Here is a 21,306-nt window from a genome sequence, read left to right as displayed (position 1 = left end):
AGACCTGTCCAGGTAGGTCAGCTCAGCTGCTGTGAGCAAGAATCTGGCCCCTCCCAGACACTTGTTGCAAGTGGCAGGCGGGGCATTTGCCGTCTGTCGGTATCAGGTAACACTCCCGTATCACCTTTCCATGCACCTCCTGAGCTTAGGAGGGTATGTGAGCCTTTCAGCCAGGGGAAAAAATAAAATAAAATAAGGGAATTTGCAGCAGACGCTGCAGCTGCGGCCGCTTTGTCTTGAGCTGCGTGCCTGCCCCCATCCTGCCCACAAAGATGGGAGCCAAGCACTGCTTTGCCAAGTTCTTCCAGGATGGGTCCTCCTTCCTCCATCTGGGTCGGAAATACCAGTCCCTGGGCAGCAAGGAGCAAGGAGACCAGGTCAGGAGGTTTGCTATGGAGGGAATGTTGGGTTGGGACTGACCATCTGGCTTGTCTTGGGGATCCCTTTCGTTAATCTCCAGGAAGAGACTGCAGAAATTCTCCCTCCTCCAGGTTGTCCCAAAGGTGCTTTTTCAGGAGGCAACTGGACTTCCTTATTTTTTCTTTTTCTTTTTTCTCATCCAAGAAGCTTCTTTCAGGTCGGACAGGATAGTGGGGAATGGAAAAGAGGTGGGGGGGGGACCCAAGAAAGTCCAGTTGCCTTCTGAAGAAGTATCTTTGGGACTCCAGGGAGAGAGAGGGAAATGTGGGTCTTGAAAAAAGGGAGAAGAGGGGGGCACTCAGACCTGCGTGTGAGTTTGTAACTGGCCACAAGGTTTGAGAGCGGCACAAAAGTGTTACTGTTCGTCTGTTCCACCTACCTTAATTAGCTGGTTACTTTTAGAGTGACTTTCCTTGTTTTCGCCCCCAACGTCCCACAAAAAGTAGTTTTTATCGTTCTAATGACATTTGCGCAGTCCTTGTTAGACCTGCGGTGGATTCTCTTGGAGCATTCTTTCGGTGCCAATGCAAGGAACGCCCCAGGAACGTTCTTCCCCCGCCAGGGCTGGTGGAAGAAGGATGAATGTTCAACACGAGTCTCAACTAAAAAGGTTGACCTTCTGCTCTTCGCTCCTCTTAAACTTCCTCCTCCCTTCCGTTGCTGGGTTCACGTAGCTCTCTTAAGCCCACATTCTGGTGTAGCAAAACAGGGTGGGTGAGTTGACACATTAGCATTACCCCTAAACCAATGGTGGTTCCCCATTACACATTTACCCAGAACCTACTGATCACCCGTTGTCCCAGTTCACGATCCTGTGAGACTCCAAGAACTGTTTCACGTACCCAGATGAGAATTCCTGAGAACCCAAATGAGGGAACTGAAACTGCCTGTGTATTTTCTCGCCAAATTTTCCTTTGCCAGCTTGTTCTGTTCTGATAAGATTTATGGGCACAGCCTCTGCATGAAAGTATGCTAATAAAACTCAAGGCAAACATTTCTGTTACAGAAAAAAAAAAACCTCTTAAAAGTGCTTAATCTTTCATTGCACCTGATTGCTATCCTGATAAAATAGCTACAGCGGATACTTTTAGCATCACAGGCTATTTCAAAAGCCATTAAAGAGACAGGAAAGTTTCAGGCTGGTTATATGTTTATTTAACTATTCAATACCTAAGGAATGAAATTTGACAGGTATTTTTTTTTTAAAGCGGTCTGAGAAATAAATGGAGCCTCTTTTCCTTCCCCTTTGGGGCCTGAAATAACCAGCAGGAAATAAGATGCAATGAAATCAGGGAATAGAGGAAATAGTTGCAGTTTAAATTTGGGCCCTTTTAAGAAACTGTTCTCCTCGCCCTTCCTTGTGCTAAATATTTCCTAGAAATAAAGCAACGGAAGGACAAATTCCTATTGAAAAATGAGTCCATAAAGTAATCACTACCCCTGGAAAATTACCAAAGGTAGCAGAAAACAGATAATCAGAGTTGGAAGGGATCTTGTAGGAGGCTCTACACGATTTCTGACAGATGGCAGTCCAATCTCTTCTTAAAAGTCTCAAGTGACGAAGCTCCCACAACTTCCGAGGGCAACTTCTGTTCCATGGGTTGATTGTTCTCACTGTCAGAAAGTTTCTCCTTATTTCTAGATGAAATCTGTCCTTGTTCAGTTTCCATCCATTGTTCCTTGTCTGGCCTACAGGTGCTTTGGGAAATAGCTTGACCTCTTCCTCTTCTCTGTGGCAGCCCCTCAAATATTGGAAGACTGCTATCCTGTCTCCCCTGGTTCTTCTCTTCACTAGACTAGCCATGCCCGCTTCCTGCAACCGTTCTTCATATGTTTTAGCCTCCAGTCCCCTAATCATCCTGGTTGCTCTTTTCTGCACCTTTTCTAGAGTCTCAACATCTTTTTTATACTGTGGTGACCAAAACTGGCTGCAGTACTCTAAGTGTGGCTTTACTAACGCTTTATAGAGTGGTATTGGTACCTCACTTGATCTCGATTGTATCCCTCTGTTAATGCAACTTAGGATTGCGTTGGCTTTTTTGGCTGCTGCTGCACACAGCTGGCTCCTATTTAGCTGGTTGTCCAATAAGACTCCAAGATCCCTCTCCCAGTTCCTGGTATTGAGGTTGCTTTCACCCAGTCTATGTGTGTCCTTTTGGTTTTTCTTGCCTAAGTGTAGGACTTTAATAAGCCTCCTTCTTTTTTTTTAGAGCAAGGAGCTGAATGCATCTCTTTAGCTGGAATGCTGGGTTTCTCAGCAAATATCTACATTTGTTGGAATGTATGTTAATTCATGGTAACTAACCAGGAAAGGAAACTGTTCTTTTTCTTTCTTTCTAATTTTTGCCTCTGAGTGCCAGAAAACAGAAGAGAAGTTTGCTCAAAGATGATACAAGTCGTCCTTGACTTACGACCAAAAACGGAGCCCAAAATTTCTCTTGCTAAGCAAGACACTTGTTAAGCCAGCTACGCCCCATTTTACAACCTCGTTGGCCACACTTGTCAAGGCAATCCCTGCAGTTGTTCAGTTAGTAACGTGGTTGGGAAGTGAAGCCGGCTTCCCCATTGACTTTGTGTCAGCGTTCCAGAAAACCCCAAGTCCAACCAATAACTCCGAGACAGACATCTTCTCAAAGGTTCCTTTTATTAGAGTAGTAAACTGGCACATCTGGGAAACCCCGAATCTGAAAGCTCCGGGTTTCCCCTCAATAAGTAAAATATTACAAATCCACCCCCTGCACCCTTCATGGCATCACACGCCCCAATCACCATCTGTCCCAACTTGAGATGTCCCCTCACCCAGGTGCAGAAATAACATGACCTTGACTTAGCAGAAGAATGCTATTATGTCTAACCACATGCTCTCCAAAAAAGTCCCCCCTCCCATCTCCCCAGGCTCAAGAAGGTGGCAGTGTGGAAGCATCTGTTGCTAATATGTAAGGTGACCAACTTTTTTACAATGAGCAGGAGGACACAAATAAATTGAAGGAAAAAAACCAAAGCCACTTGCGCACGATGCACTCTTGCGCACGGTGCACTCTTGCGCACGGTGCACTCTTGCGCACGGTGCACTCTTGCGCACGGTGCACTCTTGCGCACGGCACACTCTCTCAAAATAATTCTCCTGTGTGGAGCGCATGCATCTCATAATTGTGTCTCGCCGCACTGTGCCGAGCCTTGACGAATTGCCATGTCAAATGCAAATACGTCACATCACACACAACGGATCGGATCGGCATCGATCAAATATGGAGATTTACAGATTAGTCTTCAAATATCCAAAAGGAGGACATGTAGGTGGACACTTTTCGAGAGAGGACAGAACTTACAAAAGGAGGACTGTCCTCCCTAAAGGAGGACGGTTGACCACCTTATAATACGGCTTCCAAAGCTGACACTTTGCTTATCAGAAGGTCGCAAAAGGGATCACGTAATCCCAGGATGTTGCAACCGGCATAAATACGAGTCAGTTGCCAAATGTCTGAATTTTGACCATGAGAATGCTGCAACGGTTTTCAGTGTGAAAAATGGTCATGTCACTTTTTTTTTCAGTGCCGTTGTAACTTTGAATGATCACTAAACTGTCGTAAGTCAAGGATTGAAGTATTCAAATTCTAGTGCTTACATGACTACATCCATGTTCTTGGCCGTGCTATAGAAATGGTTTCCTAATGTCTTGTTCTGCAGAAAGGTTGTAAAAATAGCCAGATGGAAGGTAAGAAGCTCTCTATCTTGGCTATTTTTTTTAACCACGCCCTGTGCACCACACCCTGAGTGATTGAATTTATTCATTCATTTTAGCAAACATTTGCTCCCATCCAAGAAACTAACTTCTAGGCCCCCAAAGAGCTTCACCTGCTGAAATAGGACAAAAAAGAGGGTTGAAACCTGGCCTGGACCATCCCGTGGTTGTAGCTCTCATTCAGAACTTGTGAAACCTTGAGCTGGGTTTCATCTCATATCCCAAACATTGTCCAGTTCAGGACCAATTGTCTTCCCATCTGAATGAGTTCAACTTGTCCAAGACATTTGGGCTTTTAGTCTTATGAAGTTGCTAACCCATGGTAGACTCTGTCTGGCTTGAAAGTGTATAGGTATTTGCAATAATAAACATTGGATGTGTGCCTAACTATGATGTGATATTTTCCATACTGCTTTTTCTGTTTCCTTCTTTGGAATATTTAAACTGCCTTCCCGGAAAGATCTCCATTTCCTGATTTAATTTTGTGATATATACTTAAGACAACAAATATTGTATGATTAGCACTCAAGATAAGAGCAGGAAGAAATGCACCCATGACATAAGATATAAAAATTTCCCTAACAGGAAGTTTTATCTGGGTCCCCGCTGGCTTCTAAGATTATATTGCTCAGATGTTTATAAGATTCCCATCATACCCAGGAAGTCTATAAACCAGGTTTATTTGAACTGAGAAAAGCTGTAAAATTCAAGGGTGTCCAACCTTGGTCCTTTTAAAACTTGTGGACTTCAACACCCAGAATTCCATATTGGCTGGGGAATTCTGAAAGTGTATGTGCCCAAGTCTTAAAAGTGGCCAGAACTGTACGAAAAGCCTTTGATTCGGATGTCTGTGCATACGTGTTAAACCTAATCCTTGCAAACCTGACTCATAGAAAAGCATGTTTAACCTTCCCTAACCCTCTTCGGTGTCTTCATTAAATTAATAATTCTATTTCCTCCCCCCCCCCCCGTCCCCTCCTCCCCCCTCCCTCACCAACTGGTGAGAGACAACATGCCTGTTTTATTTATTTAGCTCGCCAAGGGCAAAGTTTGTCAAAAGGAAATCTTGGCACCACGAACCAAATGCAAACACAAAAGTATTTCCTTTAGATGTCCTGATGCATTGCAGCTCTGTGTCCATTTTGGATTGCTTCTGTTAACCAAAAAAAAAAAAAAAAGGCATTTATCTGCTTCCCAGAAATTTAAGGGCCATGTTTACTTTAGTTCCTAAACTTGAAGTCACGATGAACTTAATCAAAAGAGCAAAAGAAGGAAGGGGGGAAAAAAACATTAGCAACCAAAGCAAACAGTGCTCATTTTCACAAGCCAGGGCTTATGAAACTCTTGGCCAGGGGTATTAATTACCATGAACAAAGAAATTCCACATATTCAGAAACTACCTCAGCTAGAGCCCAGTGGATCATATTTCTCAACCTTGGCGGCTTTGTGATGATGGACTTCCAACTCCCAGAATTCCCCACTAGCATGCTCTAAGATGTGTGGACTTCAACTCCTCTGGGAGTTGAAGTCCACAAGTCCCAAAGCAGCAAAGTTTGGAGAGGTCTGCTCTGAATGATATAAATCTGTTTGAAGATCTAGGTGGAACTTCAACTCCCAGAATTCCCCCACCAACATAGCCGGCAGGGGAATTCTGGGAGTTGAAGTCCACAACTCTTTTTTTATTTTTTAATTATTTTTTAGTTTTTTTCTGGCCTCCAGAAATCCCAAGGAAACAGGGACACACAATTTCCCAAAACAGAAGTGTGTTTTCTTGCTGTCTTAAACACTGAGTTGGCAAAGGGCACTTTATAGGGGCTGTTACAAACCTAGCAGCTCCATTCTCAAAGCATTTGGTTAGGGTCGAAGGGATGGGCGCCTTGGTTGAATGCAGAGCCTTTTGTTAACATTTCAGTGTAGGCGTTCAAACTGGGAAAGCGTATTCATGCGCTAACCTGGTTAAACGCAGTGTGCTGTTCCTACACTGGACCCTAGGAAAAGCAGTGAACCCCAAATAAATTCAGAGAAAGCCAACAGAATTGAAAATGAATCATGGGTCACCCCTTCCTAAAATGTGGAGATGTGGAGACCTCATCCATCATACGCTAAGCCTTTCCTTCATCATCATTTCCCCCCTGTGCTCATCAGGAGTAGCATCTGCCTGATGGCCTCCAAGACAGATTCTTGTAAAAGGTAAAGGTTCCCCTCACACATATGTACTAGTTGTTTCCGGCTCTAGGGGGCGGTGCTCATCTCTCGCTCCCAAGAGCCAGTGCTGTCCAAAGACGTCTCCGTGGTTATGTGGCCGGCATGGCTAAACGCCAAAGGCGCACAGAACGCTGTTCCCTTCCCACCAAAGGGGGTCCCTATTTTTCTACTTGCATTTTTTTTTTTGTACATGCTTTCGAACTGCTAGGTTGGCAGAAGCTGGGACAAGTAACGGGAGCTCACTCCATGACACTGAGCTAGGGATTCGAACCGTCGAACTGCCGACCTTTCTGATCGACAAGCTCAGCCTCTTAGCCACGGAGCCACCGCGTCCCTTGCTTCTTGTAAAGCTGAGTGTAAATTTGTGATGGGCGAATTAACCAAAACAGATCAGAAGAAAAGACCCATAATTCTGCTGAGTGGATTTGAAAGGCCGACCCCCCCCCCACCCTGAACAAGAGAGGGAAACAATAGCGCCTTCATCTTTGTCAAAGTTCATTTGATGTTTGCTAGTAGAGACAAAGAATTGGCGTTGGTGGGTGAAACTGGGAACTTGGCACTCTCTACCCCAAGCAGTGATTTATGACAAGGATCAAGGAGAGTTTTAACTGTCACCCACCAGCTAATAATGTTCCTCAATGTATTGCTTGCATGATGCAGTCAGAGGATGAATCTGAACTGAAGTCATTTCATCGAGAGAAAGAAATTGAGGCCATTCCACCCAAAACAGCTTGCCAATGTCAAGTAGAAGACCTGGCCAAAACGTTGCAGGTAAGTGTCACCAAACTCTTAAAGGAACACTTTAGTTATTATACCTTTGGAAGGATAACCGTCCATTGCTTAAAAATCTCTTGAGAATGAGGTAAACATTGTCTATCTGAAGAGCTTTTTATAAAGTGAAGGAATGTTTGCTAACCAGCTTTAAACCATTCAGATGAAGAATGTCAGACAAAGAAAGCTGAGAGATAATTATTTTCTTTTCCCCAGCCACAATGTTTTCTCTGCATAAAAAAACAACCTCTTTGCAAAGATTCAAGCAGGTGCAAGTTCTGTATGAATAAGGAAGTTTAGGAATAAACACAAATTGTGATCTTTTTCCCCTTAATCAGTTGCCACAATGTTAAAAGGGTGTCCAAGAATTTGAGAAGCCAACATTTAGATTCACTGCCTCTTTCCCTTTTATCACGGTTAATGAAAAATAGTTTTAATTAACTGCACTTCTTTTTCTTTTGAATTTATGAGGCAAATAGCAAAGGTGATATTTCAAATCTCATTTTACACACACACACACACACACACACACACACAAAACACCTCTGTCTCAGCTTGCAAGCTGGTCAAGTGTTTTATCTAGGCCATCTCAGTTCAAGTGTTTGAATAAAGAGACACACATTGGCCCCAACCAGAATTATCTTAGGAGACTAACAGATCAGACCTCCATTTACTTCTCTCTCCTGCCTTCAATGAGGTGGAAGAAGAAAGCCTCTTGCCTAGGATGTTATGTGCTTTGCAACCCTCATCATCTGGATCCCTACTTCCTGGAAGACATTACTTGAAGAGCAAAGGTTCCCCATCTTGAAAAGTTCTTCTAGAAGATCAGTGTTTCTCAACTTTGTCGCCATTAAGATGGACTTCATCTTCAACTCCCAGAATTGAACTTCAACTCCCAGAATTCCTCATCCAGCCAAGGTTGAGCAACACTCTTCTAGATGTTAATGATGGTGGAAACCCAAATGCCAAAAAAGGGTAACTGTCTGATCAAAGTTAGTTTGTTTGCTGACAGAGATGTTTAGCTCCATTGCGCCATGCCAATTTTGCCCCAAAGTCTTGACCCTATGCTCCTTGGTGTCTCCTCCAGGTTGACTTAGACAGAGGACTTTCAGAATTCTCAGTGCTGCACCGCAGAGTCAAGCATGGTTGGAATGAACTTGTGGCAGATAATACTGAACCAGTGTGGAAGAAATACATTGACCAGGTAGCACATTTTAGCAGCAGAAAAAGGTGTGATTTGTGGTGGCAAAACGGTGTTAACACAATATTCCTCCTAAGGCTGAAATGGGATTATAGTGATGGACAGTAAGATAGACAGAAAAGTTCAGAAGCTCAAGAGAAATCTGTGGTTAAGGTGGCTGGAGAATTTCTGCAGTTGGTGCAAAGACCTGGATCTCTTGCAATTAATTCTGGGTGTGAAATGTAGCAACATTTAATCTCACTATTGATTAGTTGATGAGGGACCATCAAGTCTTTGTTGACTCCCATTGACCAGATAGATAGATCTTCTCTGAGATGACCCATCCCTAAGCTGGTCCTTCAGCTCTTACAATGATGCACCCCTAACCCCTGGAACTTAGTCCCTCTGTCTTTCTGGTGGCTGTCCTCTTATCCTCTTTCCTTCTACCTTTCCCAGCATTATAGCATTCTCCAGAGAGATGGGTCTTCACATAACACATCTAAAGTAGAATAATTTGAACCTAAGTCTCACAATAAACTGTTAAGCAAAGAAAACAAGAATGGCTGTCATCAACAGCTCTTTCTTTCATTGTAGTTTAAGAACCCTCTGATCCTTTTGCTACTGGCTTCTGCTGTGGTTAGTCTGATTACTAAAGAGTACGAAGATGCCGTGAGTATTACAATGGTACGTGGCTTCTCTCCAACAGAAGTGTGACCTTTGGAGTCCTTGGCTTCAGCACAATCAGAAGGGAACATTGCCAAAGTATAAGAAGAAAAATCTAAGGATTTCTAATAAAATCCCTCCACCTTTTGCTTCTGTTAGATGGGTTGGGTGAATGACTTCCACACATACATGAGGGGAAAACAATTGAGAATGTTTGCGTCTTTTAAAAAGAACTGCAGTTAATTATTATATCCAGATAGTTGAGATGGAATTTGCCTGAATTGTTTACTGGCATTAAACATGTGTCTGGTTTATCTACCAACTTCATCTTTTTCTTCCCCATTAGGCTGTCGTTATTGTTGTCACAGTAGCTTTTGTCCAGGTATGATGATTTTCCACATTGGATTATTATTAGTAGTAGTAGCAGCAGCCATCAGTGAAGTCACATTAATTGTACTTCTTTTCCTGCAGGAGTATCGCTCTGAAAAATCACTGGAAGAACTTAACAAGTTAGTTCCACCAGAGTGCAACTGGTAAGCAGGATCCTTGGAAAATATCTCACTCCTTCCAGTGGGAGCATGTCCGGCTTCTTCTTCTCTTCCTTTCTGCTTTGGAAGTCTTCTGGCTACCATCTTTGCAGCCAAAATCCAGGCAACTTCTGAATTCTGCTCAAGGAACTATCAGCATCAGAGCTTCTTGTACTCAGATGATCAGCTGCTCCAACTTCTTAACCATGGATCATACTTTTTGCTGGATGAATGTGAATGATGATGAAAAAACTCCTACTTTCTTATCAGTATTGGTGATTTATTTATCTGTATGCTGCTTACAGTCTTAATTATCAGTTCTGGGATGGATGTCCATTTCTGTGTTGAGTTCAAGGAAGAACAACTTCCAACTTTGCTAGTACGTTTGAAAGTGTAACAGTTTGGTCCAATCTGAGCTTGGCCTATTACTCTTTCAAAGTCCATACATGCTTTGATGGCTTCCTTTTTTTGTCCCATCCACATCTAAGCAGACCCTAGAGGTAGGATAACAATTTGTTTGGCCGCAACCCTATAAAGTTGAATTCCACCCAATAGATTCCCAGCCAAATTGTCCATGTCTAAAGAGTTTCTTCTTTTTTTCCCCTTCCTATCTTCATTCACAACCCGTTCACGGATGTGCTCTGCTAACATCTGGTATTTCTTCTTTGCCTCTCTGAAAATCCAGCCTGAGAGAAGGAAAAATGCAACACCTTCTCGCTCGGGAACTTGTGCCAGGAGACGTTGTCTACCTTTCCATCGGAGATCGTATTCCTGCAGACATAAGACTCACAGAGGTAATGCTTGAGGGACATGCAAGGCTCTGAATATCCCTTATGCATGTGGTCACATGAGACAATCTGAAGTGAAATTCCATAGATACTCCCATGTTATTGGTTGTTATGATTCCAAACCACTAAAAGTAGGTGAATTGAGGAAGTCCATGCAAACGTCTTAGGTCTGTGTGTTTGAAAAATGTTTTCACAGTCCAGACTGGAGATGGGGCTGGAGATGTAGCACATCTGACCCAGTCAAGGAGAGGGCCAATGTAGTGGGCGGGGATAACTACCTGCTGGAATGGAAAACTGGTTCAAGTGGGGGAGCCCTGCAGCAGTTCATTTGTTGATTCAGCTAATTTCTGCAGTCACCCATCTCATGAGCAAGGGTCTATGGGTGATTCTCCTAGGTTAAGGGAAAGAGCAGTGTGGACTCAAATGATGCAGTGATCCAATGCGCTCATCCTGATTTTCTTTGAAGGTGATAGATCTCCTGGTGGATGAGTCCAGTTTGACTGGTGAAGTGGAACCTTGTAGTAAAAATGATGGCATCTTAGCAACTTCAGGAGACATAATGACTCTCACCAACGTGGTCTTCATGGGAACTCTTGTGAGATATGGCAAGGCTAAAGTGAGTGGTTTTCCAGATGTCACATAACAACGAGAGTTGGAGTGTGTTTTAATTTTGTGCTAGCCGCTGTTTGAAATCTTCACTGTGGACCAGTGGTGGGATTCAATTTTTTTTTACTACCGGTTCTGTGGGTGTGGCTTGGTGGGCGTGGCAGGGGAAGGATACTGTAAAATCTCCAGTCAGAGGTGGCATTTGCCAGTTCTCCAAACTACTCAAAATTTCTGCTACCGGTTCTCCAGAACTGGTCAGAACCTGCTGAATACCCACCACTGCTGTGGACATCAATCCTAGCCTCACCATTCCACCTAGCTTTTCAGAGGCGGGAGTGATGACCTCTCTTTGGAGGCTCTGCGATCCGAATCAGTTCTTCCTGTCTTGAACCAAGAGTGCTGTAATACAAGTTGAGTGTTCTTTCATTGCAGCCATTCTTCTCTAACATGGCTGGGCTCCCTCTTGCTGTTGGGAATGTTGATCTTTCATTTGTCTCTGGTTTCTGAGCTCTTTGCTGCTCTGAGGGGGAACATAATCATTTCTGGGTTTAAGACCATGGACCTGCTTCTGGACGCTTTGGGCAAAGGATATCTCCAGCTTTGCCAGGTCCTGAGAGAACCCTCCAAAATAGCTGTCTGTTGGGGATGCTGTGTGATTTCATACTCTGGGCTTGATCCCTTCCTTTCTGATCCATCCTTCTATCAGCTGAAGGACCTACACATGATGAAGAGATGGGTTTTCTTCATTCTCATAACAAAGCCTGACTAAATCAGCCAGAACTAAATCTATAGAACTAGAAGAGATTGAATTCACTAGAAATGGACCCCTCTGTGACATTTTCCAGTAGATGTTGGGCTGGTGGATAGCTCTCCCAGGTGGTGAACCATTGGAGTTGCATGGTGGTAGTTTCTGAAATAGAAAAACAACTTCTGTCTCTCCACAAGAGCCAATTGTGCAGGAAGAGATGTAAGAAGAATATCTGTCTAGCTTGGAGAGAGAAGAATATTTAATTTGGAAATAAAAAAGTGACAGGTACCTTTCCCAGTTCAGAAGTCCTGATCTAAAGGTTTTAGCACAGTAAAAAGACCTTAAAGTTGCATTTATAGTTGTTGCAGAACTTACATAGTTGTCCCCCAAATATTTTAGAAGTATACAAGGGACTGGAGGGATTAGGGTTTAAGAATTTCCCTACATTATTTCAGAAAAGTCTGAAGCTTCGGATTGTGAATTTCAAAACAAAAGCAAAAAGTCAGCTTTGGATATATTTTCTAACTTCTTTTTATTCTGCAGGGCATTGTTATTGGAACCGGTGAAAACTCACAGTTTGGGGAAGTCTTCAAAATGATGCAAGAGGAAGAGGTAAGAAAACACAGAGAAATGGACTTTGAACATGTCATTCTCAAAACTCAAAACCAAAACCAGATGTTCCTTTGAGAACTTGCCTTAATTGGTCCTGTGTATTAGACATCAGGTGCCACTCCATGACCAAGTTGGGAGAAAGGTGTTGACATAGTTAGCAACAACACATGACAAAACATAAAAGGAAGCTGCAGCAACTTGGTGTAAATCTACTACAGTATAGCCACAACCAAGTAGAGCTTGCAAAGATTCAGGGTAGAGTGGACCATTTATTGATCAGTGTTTGGACATGACAACATATCATTCGATTTCTGTGGGATCTAGAATTTCAGGTACAACTTAAGCTGTTTGTCCTTGATGGCCATATAGGTCAGGTCAACCTATAGCTATAATAACAGAATCTTACAACTCTGAATGTGCTTCCTGAGCACTGATGATGTTACCTAGTTGAGTAAAGAAATATCTACAAGGAAACAACCAAACCCAGAGAGCACCAAGGACACCACAATTCAACCAAGAGCTATAAATATTCTTTTCTATTGGTACCCATCATCTCCTTTATCTTTATGTAAACTAAGGAGGGGCATTCTCAAGTTGCCCCAATTTAAACCCTTCTTATCAGACCATTTGACTTGGGAGCAGCTCTTCCTCCTGGTTCTTCAAGATATTCCCTCTACACTGAGCCAGGGAAGACTTTAGAGATGACAAATATCACTTTGAGTCACGCTTGGAAGCAGAGTGGGTAGCCAGTGCAAATGCTGTGATAATTGTTATTGTGTGGCCAATCAGTTTGATAGATTTCTTTCATGTCTTTTGGCCTTCTCCCTCCATTTCTTCCTCCCTTCTGGTCTAATGCATCAAGACTCCAAAGACACCTCTGCAGAGAAACATGGATAAATTGGGAAAACAACTTACTATTGCTTCCTTTGGGATCATTGGTGAGTTTTACCTTTTTTTACCCCAAAAAACTTTGGAGACCAAAGACTATATGGTTCAGTTTTCCACTGTCCTCATTGGTGTTTCTTAACCTCATCAACTAGAAGATGTGTAGACTTCAACATGGTTGGCTGGAGAATTCTGAGAGTTGAAGTCCACACATCTTTTAAGTTACTGAGGTAGAGAAATAGTGGTCAACAAGAAACGCGGGGCCTTGGTATCCCTCTTTAGATGTTCATGTCCATGGATATGATCAGGAAGTTGAGAAATGGTAGTCTACATGAAATGAGGGGTCTTGATTATCCTCTTCAGATACATGTTTATGGGTACGATCAGAAAAATAAGCTATTTTTTGAGCATGTAGAAGGCCTCGGTTACTTTGCTAGATCTGTGATGCGGTGGGGTAAATAAGGTGGTGTCTATGTTTTTCAAGGAAGGTGGTTGCTCAGTGGCTAAGATGCTGAGCTTGTCGATCAGAAAGGTCAGCAGTTTGGCAGTTAGAATCCCTAGCACCGCGTAACAGAGTGAGCTCCCATTACTTGTCCCAGCTTCTGCCAACCTAGCAGTTCGAAAGCATGTAAAAATGCAAGTACAGATTTAACAGATTTAACAGATAATCAGAGTTGGAAGGGACTTTGTAGGTCATCTAGTCCAACCCCCCACCCAAGCGGGAGACCCTACACCATTTCTGACAAATGGCAGTCCAATCTCTTCTTGAAAGTCTCAAGCGATGGCGCTCCCACAACTTCCAAGGTCAACTTCTGTTCCATGGGTTGATTGTTCTCACTGTCAGAAAGTTTCTCCTTATTTCCAGGTTAAATCTCTCCTTGTTCAGTTTCCATCCATTATTCCTTGTCTGGCCTACAGGTGCTTTAGAAAATAGCTTGACCCCTTCCTCTCTGTGGCAGCCCCTCAAATATTGGAAAACTACTATCTTGTCTCCCCTGGTCCTTCTCTTCCCTAGACTAGCCAGGCCCGCTTCCTGCAACCGTTCTTCATATGTTTTAGCCTCCAGTCCCCTAATCATCCTGGTTGCTCTTCTCTGTACTTTTTCTAGAGTCTCAACATCTTTTTTATAATGTGGTGAACCATACTGGATGCAGTACTCTAGGTGTGGTCTTCCTAAGTAAAAAATAGGGACCACTTTGGTGGGAAGGGAACAGCGTTCCATGTGCCTTCGGCATTTAATCACACTGGCCACATAACCACGGAGTCGTCTTTGGACAATGTTGCCTCTTCGGCTTTATAAAGGAAATGAGCACTGCCCTCTAGAGCTGGAAACAACTAGCATGTATGTGCGAGGGGAACCTTTACCTTCACCTTATGTTTTTCAAGGTTTACTTATGCTGATTGGCTGGCTGCAAGGGAAACATCTCCTTGACATGTTCACCATTGGAGTGAGGTAAGTTTGAGGGAGATTTCTTCCGCATGTAGGCATAGCATGTTGAACTATCAAAGGAGTTGAGTTGACTTGCTGAGACTTGGTTTGTTGAACTATAATTGGTTAAAAAAAATCATAATGACTTGATTCTGACTTTAGATAACCCATAATGGTTGGGATCACTCCTCATGCGAGGCCAAAGCCAGACATACCACCTTATGAATCAGTATGATATGCAAATTTTCTCATAGAGTCAAAAAGGAACGTATCTAGTGGACTTCCTGCCCAGTGAAGGAATTCCAGTGCTGTCCAGCCAGCCTCAATTTTAAGACCAATGCAGAGAACAGATGTTCTCAGAAGTCTTCTCATCTTTGATAAATTACAATAGATTTCTTCTATCTGGCTTCCTCTGAATATGTTGGAAGACAATTCCCAATACCCTAGATGTCAACCATGAAGCGGACCAGGCTGAAGCCATCTTTGTGGCTTCAGGATTGCCACAAGGCTAAAGAGGGGACAGGGAGGAGGGAATAATTAGCTGAGGTTTTGCAGTCAAAACAAAAAGTTTTCCTGTGGGAACCAAGGTCATTCCAACAGGTGGCTGGGAGAGGAGAAGCGAAGTAACCAAGCAACCAGCTAGCACCTCTATTGGACAATGTGAATGATGACTTGGGGAAAGGGGAAAACTTTCACTTTTAATCAGGTGAAAACCACAGGAACTTTCAGAGTTGGTTTTCACCAGTTGTGCCAATATGATGTATCCAAATAAATTGTTCTTTGAGGAATCTATCTGCTTTGGAGTTCTGACTTCAATGGGTGCATTACTTGGAAACCTGACACTAGAGACATCAGGTCAAGACAGTAGAACTAGAAGTCTTCTTGAAAAGCCAACTTCGACCTAACCGTCTTCCCTCGAATAGACATTCCACAAAAACCTGCATTCCTGGGTCATTTACCCATATATCCATTGGCCCAGTCTTCTGTGTCTACTCTAGAATGAGGGTTTTGGAGCAAGTTGATGCTTGGGTATACTTCCTTGCAGGAAGAGGTAGTGGTGTGTAACATCAGTGGTAAATGATTGTGTGTGTGCAGCTTGGCGGTGGCTGCCATCCCTGAAGGACTTCCCATCGTAGTCACGGTGACGCTAGTATTGGGTGTCTTGAGAATGGCCAAGAAACAAGTCATTGTGAAGAAGTTGCCTATAGTGGAAACTCTAGGTGAGTCACACACTTATTTCTCCTTCCTTAATTTTTCTACTTTCCTTTGATCCTTCCTCCCTCTCTCTTTTCCTCCTTCCTTCCTCCCTGCCTTCTCCTTCCTTCCTTCCTTCCTTCCTTCCTTCCTTCCTTCCTTCCTTCCTTCCTTCCTTCCTTCCTTCCTTCCTTCCTTCCTTCCTAATACAGTAAAATAAGTTGAAAGCAGCATTTTCTGTAGTCCCCAATTGAATAGCACAATTTGAGGAATGCTCACTGGGTTTCAGGAATGTTGGAGGAAACGCAATTTTTAAAAAAATCTGTCGGAGGATACAAATCTAATATCTAAAGCCTGGAACAGCCATCCATTAGACAATTTCAGGAGAGGGGGAAACTTTCATAACAAGCAAATGAAAGTAGACAATGAGTGTTTCTGACCAGAGGACATTAATTCCAGGTAGAGAGAAGAATTAACGATTCCTCCTCATGATTTATTCCTGAGAAGATATCTTTTATTAGTTCAAGCCATCTGAAAAATGCAAACGATGTAAGTCTTCTTGGAGATAATAGCCCTTCAGAATCATGTTGGGGAAGGTTAGATGAAGGAGATAAAATTAATAACATTTTCTAGCACAAGATGGAATTGATGGCTGCTGGCTTAGTGCTTTTTAAACGGTGGCAGACATATAGGATAAATCTTTTAGATGGCCTTTGATGTGAGAAGTAGCCATCTTTTCTGGTGGACCTTCTGCCGTTACCTAGATTGCCAGTGTAAGGCAGGAAAGACTGGGTCAAACAGATAACAGAATAACAGATTTGAAGGGACTTTGGAGGTCTTCTAGTCCAATCCCCTGTTCAAGCAGGGACCCTGCTTCAGGCAAACATTGCCCATGCTCTGCTTAAAAACCTCCAGGGTTGGAGCATCCACAACTTCTGGAGACAACCGTTCCACTGATTAATTGTTCTCAAGGTCAGGAAATTCCTCCTTAGTTCTAGGTTGCTTCTCTCCTTGATTAGCTTCCGTTCATTGCTACTTGCCTTGCCTTCATGTACTGTGGAGTATAAGTTGACCTCCCCTCTTCTTTGTGGCAGCTCCTCAAATATTGGAACACTGCTATCATGTCACCCTCTAGTCCTCCTTTTCATTAAACTAGACAACTAAATATCTGGTATTTGGAGGGCCCACACTACCAACTTACTAACCTAAGACCCAGTTTGGACAAATCCTTTCTTCTTAGGCTGTTGCAATGTGATTTGCTCTGATAAGACTGGAACTCTGACTACCAATGAGATGACCGTGACTCAGCTTGTGACCTCCGATGGATTTAAGGCAGAGGTACTCCAGATGTTTCCTTAGCACTAATGGGTTAAATCTTAGCCATACTTATCTAAGGTCTTAGACTGGGCTTTTTTTTAATGTGGTTCATACCTGTACTACTTCATGGACTCTTAATGATTCATTTCCATCCAAAATGTCCTTGATTTATGACTGTTCCCATTGTCCAATTCTTTAAAAAGAGAGAATGGCCTTCTAATCAAGATTTTGTCTTTGTAATGTAGATAGAAATGGTTGGCTCTTCCTTGGGATGTTTCTTTACATTCCTTCTTACCGATTTATATTCTTCCAGGTGAGTGGAGTTGGATATAATAGAGAAGGAAATGTGTGCCTTTTACCTTCTAAAGAAGTCATCAAAGGATTTTCGAACATCTCAGTGGGAAAACTTGTGGAGGTAAATTATCTGATTACTTCAAATAACAGGTTATTCCGATAACCTGTTATTATTAGTGCCCTGAAGGATGAAAACAAATGCAGCATTTTCAGAATATTGGAATTGCTGCTGGTAAAGTTTCGTTTCCAGTCCTGAGGCACACATAAATATGTTTATTTACATATAAAATCTGAGGCCCCTGGGGCAGCTTCCAAAAAATCTTGAAGGACCTTTAACAATAAGAATAGGATAGAAACTCTACGAGGGAACAAAAGTCATGAACTCAGCATGTTTGAAAAGTCCACGCTGAACAGAAAAGCTGTACCATCTAAATCTCAATAAAGGGGAAATTAGTTTTTTTTTTTAAAAAAAAAAAAAAACAGAAAATTCAGTCCACAAAAATGATTTAACCCATAAATGATGACATGTTTTCAGTGGACAACATATTGCTGGAGAGATGCTATTGCTCTTTTCTTAGGAAGTTCATTTAAACTAAAGCAAAATTTCATGATACGCAGAATGTTTATTTATTGGAGGAAGGCTAACTTTCAAGGCTGTAGACCTGGCTCATGGTTTGGGAGCGCATCCTTGATTCGAGTTGAACCCAGAGCTGATGTACAGAAAGCGATTCGCTCGCCTCTTTCTGCACCTCCTAAAAGTTGAAATGAAAATTTTTGCAGGCCGGTTGTGTCGCCAACAACGCCGTGATCAGGAAGGCAGCAGTGATGGGACAACCCACGGAGGGAGCCCTCCTTGCCCTGGCTATGAAGGTAAGGTCCTTAACTACGATTCATAGACTTGCTAATTTTATATTTTATTTGGTTTTGTTTAATATGAAAATGCATAGAGGTAGCCCCTTGCTGTACTGTGATTGTCAAAATACGAGAGATTTGACATTCTGATTTAACATTCTGATGATTGTGCAATTAAAAAATGAATCAATCAGAATATTATAAGTTGTCTGCATATTATGGAGTCCTACCATTTCTTCTTAATTTCCCTCCAAAAGTCTGGAATTCAGTCAGTTAAAAATAAATGTGTAACACGCACACACACACACACACACACACACAAATATCCAATGGATTGGAATAATGCCACATAATCCTTGACCCCACCCACCACTTCCATTAGATCATTGACTGGAAAATAGGATCCTGGGGAAGACAGAGGTTTTCTAATAGAGGAATATTATTTCCAGAACCAGTATAGATGTGTGCAAAAGAAGCAGTTTAGCTCTGGAAAGATGGAGAAAGACAATGCTGGAACAAAAGAGGCCTGATCATCTCAACATCTCCTTGGGGGGAAAGCTGGAGAGATTTAGAAAATTCCACAACCCCCACCCCACCCCCATTCTCCAAGGGTGGAAATTGTGAGTTGCAGAATAGAGTAGAGTAGAGTAGAGTAGAGTAGAGTAGAGTAGAGTAGAGTAGAGTAGAAATTAGAATTAGAATTAGAATTAGAATTAGAATTAGAATTAGAATTAGAATTAGAATTAGAATTAGAATTAGAATTAGAATTAGAATTAGAATTAGAATAGTTGGAGGGACCTTGGAGATCTTCTAACTCCTTGATCAAGAAGGAAACCCTGTACCATTTCAGACAAATGGTTGTCCAATCTCTTCTTTAAAATTTCCAGTGTTGGAGCACCCACAACTTCTGGATACAAGTTGTTCCACTGGTTAACTGTTCTAACTGTCAGGACATTTCTCCTTGGTTCTAGGTTGCTTCTCTCCTTGATTAGTTTCCACACATTGCTTCTTGTCCTGCCCCCAGGTGCTTTGGAGAATAGCTTGACTCCATCTTCTTTGTGGAAGCCCCTGAGATATCAGGAAGGTGACCTAACTGGGAACACAGTCTGCTTGCATGTTTGTAATAAAGCACGATGGATAAAGGAAGTTTAGCGTTCAAAAGAAAACTCAGACTAAATAGCCCTGGTTTGATAAGGATCAAGAAGACCTCTACTTTTCCAAAGCCTGACATTGCCGTTCAAAAGCAACATAGACATTCAGCACTAAAATATTCAGCTTTTGACCGGAGGGGTGCTGATGCAATTTTGTGTCGATCTAGTCTAGTTCAACCAACGCCGTGAATAATGAATTCATGCTGACATTCTGTCCTTCTCTTATCTGTTTTAGATGGACCTGGGTGATATAAACAATACTTATGTGCGAACAAAAGAGATTCCCTTTAGCTCGGAGCAAAAATGGATGGCTGTGAAGTGTGCTTTGAAAAACCAGGTAGATAAGGAAGCAACTGCGTGGGTTTTCGTTGTAGACCAAGCTTAGAAACTAAAGAAATCATTCTTGTAGGAATTTATTCCAGTTAAAGGCATGTAGTCACTTTTATATCCCATGGTTTTTCCTCTTTTTGATCCTCACAACTCCTTTTAAGGAAAGCTCAGCAGAGTTGACCCAAGTTGGCTTGATGGCCTTCAAGACTGGGGGATATGGCAAATCCAGAGGGCTTTCCAAAAATGGTGCTCTAAGTTCCTATATCCTTGTGGGATTCAAACCACATCCTAAACCAGTCAAATAAACTACAACCTAGCTTAGCATGAAGGTTCATTTCTCTGCCGTCTCCAACACAAGCTGAGTTGGAGAAACAAAATATTTCCTTTCTTAATATGATGCAGCGTGCCGTGTTTTAAAAAATATTGTGTATATAATAAACAACTTAATTTGGGATGTAAAAAGGTCAATGGTTCTAGATGTTCTCCTGGTGGTATCTTCCACCTTCTCCTTTCTCAGGATCAAGAAGACATCTACTTCATGAAAGGGGCCTTTAAAGAAGTGATGCAGCATTGTACCATGTTCAACAACAGAGGGATTGCTCTGCCCTTGACTCCCAAACAGAAAGCTTCCTACGCCCAAGAAGAAAAGTGCATGGGTTCCCTTGGCTTGCGAGGTCAGTCTGTGCCTGTGCCTCATTTTATCCCAATCTTACGTCCTCGACAAATGAAGGTTCTTGAGCAAAACCAGAGTCTTTAGCCATCTAAAGTAAATAGCTTCATACTAAGGATGGAGTAATGGAGCATTATCGGAAAGACCTCTCCATGCTCACAAAAGCTCTTCCAAAGAGCATTTGGAGACAGGAATGTCCAACAGTGGAGGTGATGGACGGCCATGGTATTTTGATTGTGAATGGTGCTTTGGATGTGAGGTGGTGGCTTCCTAGGAAGGACCACATTCCAAGCAGAGGGGTGAGACAAGATGCAGCCCAGTCTAAAGCTGGGTCAGAGGAAGAGATTTAGAACAGCTAATACCCCAGGGCATTGTCAGGAGCATAAGAGCAAGGCAACACATTAGTTCCAATTAAATTGATTCATTGCTCATGCCTGTGGATAGGAATCTTGTTCTGGCCCAGCTCCCCAAACACGACAAACCCTCTGGTGTGAACTCAAAAGATTCCTTTATTAGGAGCTCAAGGAATAAGTTTCTCTCTCAACGCAGGCTAAACAGTCCATCGGGTAGGGAGATGAATAGTTGTCGGCCTTTGATCCCCAGAGCTAGGGTGGGGCTTCGCTAGCAGCGGTGGCTCTTCTGTCCCAAGGGCCAGCTCATAGATTTCCACCACTCTCCTCTCCTCTGCCTTCTGCACAGCCGCGCGTCAGGCACTGGACCCAACTGTCCCTTCTCTTCCTCATCAGCCACCTCCAAACTTGGGGGCAGTTGACTCTCCATCGGAAGACTGAAGGACAGCCCAGGCTCTGCCTGTGCCTCTCTCTCTCTCTCTCTGCCAGCTCCATTCCCTCTTTCCCCTGGCACTGATGCTGATCCTGGCTCCCATGCTTCCTCCTGCTCCGGATTCAGTTGCTGGAAGGGC

General features: G+C 42.8%; 1 protein-coding gene across 2 annotated transcripts in view; it reads left to right on the top strand.

The window, feature by feature from the left end:
* The first annotated feature begins 95 nt into the window (after positions 1–95).
* ATP2C2 (ATPase secretory pathway Ca2+ transporting 2) overlaps positions 96–21,306 on the top strand; it is a 33,307-nt gene continuing 12,096 nt past the window's right edge. The window contains exons 1-17 of one of the 2 annotated variants that reach the window (XM_087971428.1): positions 96–377; positions 7,028–7,138; positions 8,226–8,342; positions 8,913–8,987; positions 9,328–9,363; positions 9,453–9,514; positions 10,194–10,302; positions 10,763–10,912; positions 12,194–12,262; positions 13,125–13,200; positions 14,534–14,600; positions 15,672–15,796; positions 17,011–17,108; positions 17,401–17,502; positions 18,162–18,251; positions 19,620–19,721; positions 20,232–20,388. In XM_087971428.1, coding sequence (XP_087827554.1) covers positions 273–377; positions 7,028–7,138; positions 8,226–8,342; positions 8,913–8,987; positions 9,328–9,363; positions 9,453–9,514; positions 10,194–10,302; positions 10,763–10,912; positions 12,194–12,262; positions 13,125–13,200; positions 14,534–14,600; positions 15,672–15,796; positions 17,011–17,108; positions 17,401–17,502; positions 18,162–18,251; positions 19,620–19,721; positions 20,232–20,388 — 1,651 coding nt within the window. In that variant the 5' untranslated portion in view covers positions 96–272. Of the gene's footprint in view, positions 378–7,027; positions 7,139–8,225; positions 8,343–8,912; positions 9,003–9,327; positions 9,364–9,452; positions 9,515–10,193; positions 10,303–10,762; positions 10,913–12,193; positions 12,263–13,124; positions 13,201–14,533; positions 14,601–15,671; positions 15,797–17,010; positions 17,109–17,400; positions 17,503–18,161; positions 18,252–19,619; positions 19,722–20,231; positions 20,389–21,306 lie in introns of both variants that reach the window. The other variant, XM_026684040.2, reaches the window with a different exon arrangement.

This window comes from Notechis scutatus, chromosome 9 (genome assembly GCF_049901735.1).
Source record: "Notechis scutatus isolate UNSWTSFEM ecotype Mainland chromosome 9, rNotScu1.2, whole genome shotgun sequence".
Lineage (NCBI taxonomy): Eukaryota > Metazoa > Chordata > Lepidosauria > Squamata > Elapidae > Notechis > Notechis scutatus.
Note: the sequence above shows the minus strand (reverse complement) of the source record. Positions and strands in the feature narration are given on the sequence as shown.